Below are 4,525 nucleotides of genomic sequence, written 5' to 3'. Positions count from 1 at the left end.
TGCCTTCACCGAGCGCACCATCCTCTCCCAAGATCCGCCCATATGAGGCGCAGATGGTGGATTGAAATGCCAGCTCGTCCGCGCATTAGTGAACGTCACAGCACATTCATCATGAATTGCATCTATCTGCTCCCTTAACAGATTGCTAGCTCCTCGAAAACATGTCCCGTTGTCTGTGTTTAAATCCGACGGAGATCCTCTGCGAGAAATGAACCTGCGAATCGCCACGACACAGGATTGAGTAGTGAGACTTTGTACACAGCTCGCGTAGTGAGGCACGTGAAAAGTGCCACCCATCGCTTCGCCAAACTACGACCCTGCTTCACTTGGATTGGGCCAAAGTAGTCAATGCCAGTGTAGCTGAATGCCCGTACATGTGGCGTCAAGCGAACTCTCGGTAGCGGGGCCATCATCGGTGGTCTTGGTGTTTCTTTTCGGACTTTGCAGTACTGACAGCTTCCGGTCACACGTTGTATCAAAGGACACAACTTTGGCATTCGAAAAAACTGACGGATCTCGTTAAATACTGTTTCACGATTCTGGTGCTTGAAACGTCGGTGATAATTGTCGACGAATAGAGCCGTATGTTTGTGATCTTTCGGTAACAAGATAGGAAATTTTGCTCCGAATGAGACAGTTGATCCTGCTGTTCATTCTTATCATGCCCTCATCGTCCATATACGATGACAGTCCGTAGAGTGGGCTACACTTCTCGATTTGTTTTTTTCCTTATCTGGGTTTGACTTGTTGAATTCTAGCAGACAGTACTCATCAGGAAAGGCTTCAAACTGAACCTGCCGCCACAAGAAGTTTTCCGCCTGCTGCAGCTCATCGCTCGTCAGTGGCCCAGACAGACCCCCTCTCCGAAACAGCTTAACTGCTCTTAGCAAGTACGACGTCGTTCGCAAAAAACGGTTCCAGTTCGAGAACCTGTTCACGTCGATCAATGGTGGCGGTATTTGTTGAAGGTACTGGAACACAACATGCCGTTCTTCTTCCGTCATCCATTGCTTTGTCGGTTGCTCGGGCCATTCTTTCTCTGGAAAGTATAGAAAGTTCTGACTAATATACCAGCGGTTACTCGGATTGAAGCTGGGCCCAACACCCCACTTTGTAGCATCATCGGCCACGTTTTGCTTGGACGGGACGCAATGCCACTCATTAACGGAGGAGGCATTCAGAATCTCGCCGACGCGAAACCCTACGTACGGGTGATATCGCCGACTATCCGATCGAACCCAAAATAGAACTGTTCTGGAGTCTGTCCACATGAAACGCTTTTCGATGGGAAGGTCCAAAGAAGAACATACATTCACCATCAACCGGGAACCTATTAGTCCTGCCTGCAGCTCTAGGCGAGGGATGGAGAGCGGCTTTAGCGGCGCCACCTTTGTCTTTGCCGCAACAAGGACACATCGCACGATTCCCTCTTGCACGATCCGCAGATATGCAACACAGGCGTACGCTAACTCGCTTGCATCAACGAACACGTGGAATTGTATCCCGCTATGCCGCTTACTACTCGTCTCACCAAAGAAACAGCGAGCAACTTCCACGTCGCTCAACCGTTTCAAAAGTCGCGTCCAGTCGTCCCACAGATCGTGCAGACCGTCCGAAATCTTTTCATCCCAGTCCGTGCCAGATCTCCAGATGTGCTGCATGAGAATCTTGCCATGAACAATGAAATGAGCGATGAACCCGTACGGACCAAATAGTGACATAACGAGTCTCAGCACTTGCCGTTTCGTGGGCGTGACTCCATCCGAACAACAGCAACGATAAATCGTCCATCAAGGTAACATCAAATGTGAAAACGTCTGCCGCGGGTTTCCACACCATACCAAGAACACGCTTCGATTCCACGGTCTTATCCAATATCATCGATTTCTCGTGTATCTGCCTTATCTCACCTAGACGTCGCAGTACCTCAGATGAATTGGACGAGAAGTGCCGAATGTCAAACCCTTCTCTAGCATGCACGTATTTCACTTCCTCTATTATTTGAATCGCTTCTTCAATCGTGTCCACGCTGTCCAAGTAATCGCCTACATAATGGGCTATGATGATCGTTTCGGTAGCTTTCGGGAATAGTGACTTGAAGTTTTGCGCGTTCGTGTTCTTTATGTACTGTGCAGAACACGGTGAGCACGTCGCGCCAAAGGTTGCCACGTCCATGATGAAGACCTGCGGTGGTTGATCAAGTTGCTCCCGATAAATGAATCTTTGGGACTGTTTATCCTGTGATATTATCCGTATTTGGTGGAACATCTTACGGATGTCCCCACACACTGCAACTGGTCTTTGACGAAATCTCAGCAGAACTGTAAATAGTGAAGTCAGCATATCTGGCCCCTTCAGGAGCATATCGTTCAGCGATACACCATTAACCCGCGCTGCAGCATCCCAAATCAGACGAATCTTCTCGGGCTTCTTCGAGTTTCTTACAATTCCAACTGGTAGGTACCACTCGCGACCCGCATCCGTCGACTCCATCTTCCTTTGTGTTATTCTGTGTGCATACCCTTTCGATTTGTACTCTGTTATCAGTACGTTTAGTCGCTCCCGCAGACCTGGTTCCTTGGCAAGTCGCTTCTCTAACGACTGCATTCTGCGTACGACCATCGGATAGTTATTTGGGAACGATGGTTTGTCATACTTCCACAGGAGCCCGGTTTCGAAACCACCTTTTACTCTTCGCGTAGTATTCTCCAGAATAATTCGGGCTCGTTTGTCGTCCTCCGACTCTAACGGTGTAGCCACTGCTGCCTCCTCGACATTGTAATACTGCCTCATTAACTCGTGCAGCTCGCGGTTTTCGATGTCCTCCGAGTGAACATGCAACCGCGTAACAGCACTGCTACCGTTAACCTTCTTACCGTACACGCACCAACCTAGTCGCGTTTTCGCTGCAACGGGTTCGTTGGTTTTACCTTCTCGCACTTTCAATGTAGTAAGCAATTGCGCGTAATCGATACCAATAATCATTCTCGGTACTGCGTTAGAGTAGTTGTTTAGTGGAAGTCCTCTGAGGTGTGGATAGATCTTTTGGAGCTCGCTGTACTGGAACGACTGTCCTTGGAGCTTCAACTTCTGCACCGTATGCACATTTTTCAGCTGAAATTTACTCTTGAACCCGGCTCCGGAGATGGCCACCGAAATCCGTTGTGATATTTTCATTGGATGTTTGATAATCAGCGGTTGATCCCATCGCTACCTGGGAATGCAACAGGGGATGGTGATGGAAACGGCAACCATCTACTCCGAATTCCTTGCCCGAACGACACTTTCGATGCGGAATTAAACACGTTCTGTAAAGGCCCTTCACCCGGATGACCTTCCATTTTCCGTCAAGGTCTAAAGCTTCTTCGTTGATGTCACTTCTTTCGAATGCATTGGCATGTTCGGTGTCGTTACTGTTGATTGGCTACCCTCTGCTTCCGTGTGGGCGTACAACTTCTGTTGCTCTCATCCTGTGTTGACAGGCTTGATCGAAATATCTCCAGGAATTGTTACATCTGTCACAGTCTTTACTAATTCTGACATGAAATCGCCGAACGTCGCCAGGTTGACGTCCGAAATTGTACGCTTGTACCAGGACCACTGCATTCGCATTTGTGACGGAAGCTTCTCCACCAACTCCTGCACCAACATTGGATTGCGCAAGTGTTCCACCAGATCTGCTACGTACATGTGGTCCACAAGATTGCGTACGGCCAACCCGTAGGTGATAATCGACTGCAAATTTTCAACCTATGGAGACGGGATGTTTCGCAGCTTCTGCAGCAGAGAGTGGATCAATATTTCCGGTCGTCCATACAGCATATGTAGTGTCTCCATTACGTGCGGCACTGACTGAGGCAACAGTAGACGACTTTTCACTGATTCAAGTGCCTATCCTTTCAGGCAGCGTTGTAATCTAGACAAATTCTCTACGTCTGTATACCCGCAGGCCATCGTTGAATTGTGAAACAAACTGGAAAATACTGTCCAATCTTGTGGATCACCAGAGAATGTCGGCAAATCACGTTGCATCACGTGTCGCACTGCTATATGCTCACTAGAAGGCACATGTTGAACTGGTGCGTATAACTGCTGCATGCTGGGTAGAATGGGATAATGTGACCCAGCCATCGGCTGCTGTTCCGAATTATTCAGATTGGCTGAATTGAAATTATTGTAGATTCGGGGAACAGGTTGTGTTTGTCCGAACACTCCCGTCGATGTCAGTGGAACGGAAGTGAAGTGATACGATTCGTTAGGGGATCCGGCGCATTGTGCCTAATAGTACTTATCGCAGCATGCGGTGTTGACGATGATTAGGGAACGATGTTCGTTGCAGCATTCTTGTTAAAAGGAATTTCTGCACCAGACTGCTGCCCAGAGGTGGAAAGAATCGCATCTGCTACCATTTCAGCTATTGGACCAGTTAAGGGTTCAGCATCTCTTTCCGATGGCTGTGGCTTCTCAGTTATCTCACCGCCTCCGAGCCACGACTGAACCATCTTTCGGATAGCTCTATTACTGA

At 48.5% G+C, this 4,525-nt stretch overlaps 1 protein-coding gene across 1 annotated transcript; it reads right to left on the bottom strand.

Annotated features, from left to right (window-relative positions):
* Positions 1-659: 659 nt before the first annotated feature.
* On the bottom strand, positions 660-3,690 carry LOC131679953 (uncharacterized). The gene is made up of 3 exons (XM_058960696.1): positions 3,514-3,690; positions 1,741-3,210; positions 660-1,667 (listed from the first exon to the last, which is right to left on the bottom strand). Exons 1-3 carry the CDS (start codon positions 3,688-3,690, stop codon positions 660-662), a joined length of 2,655 nt encoding a protein of 884 aa, XP_058816679.1.
* Positions 3,691-4,525: the final 835 nt, after the last annotated feature.

This window comes from Topomyia yanbarensis, chromosome 2, assembly GCF_030247195.1.
Source record: "Topomyia yanbarensis strain Yona2022 chromosome 2, ASM3024719v1, whole genome shotgun sequence".
NCBI classification, from domain to species: domain Eukaryota; kingdom Metazoa; phylum Arthropoda; class Insecta; order Diptera; family Culicidae; genus Topomyia; species Topomyia yanbarensis.
The sequence above is the reverse complement of the archived record's forward strand: the minus strand, read 5'-3'. Positions and strand labels throughout refer to the sequence as shown.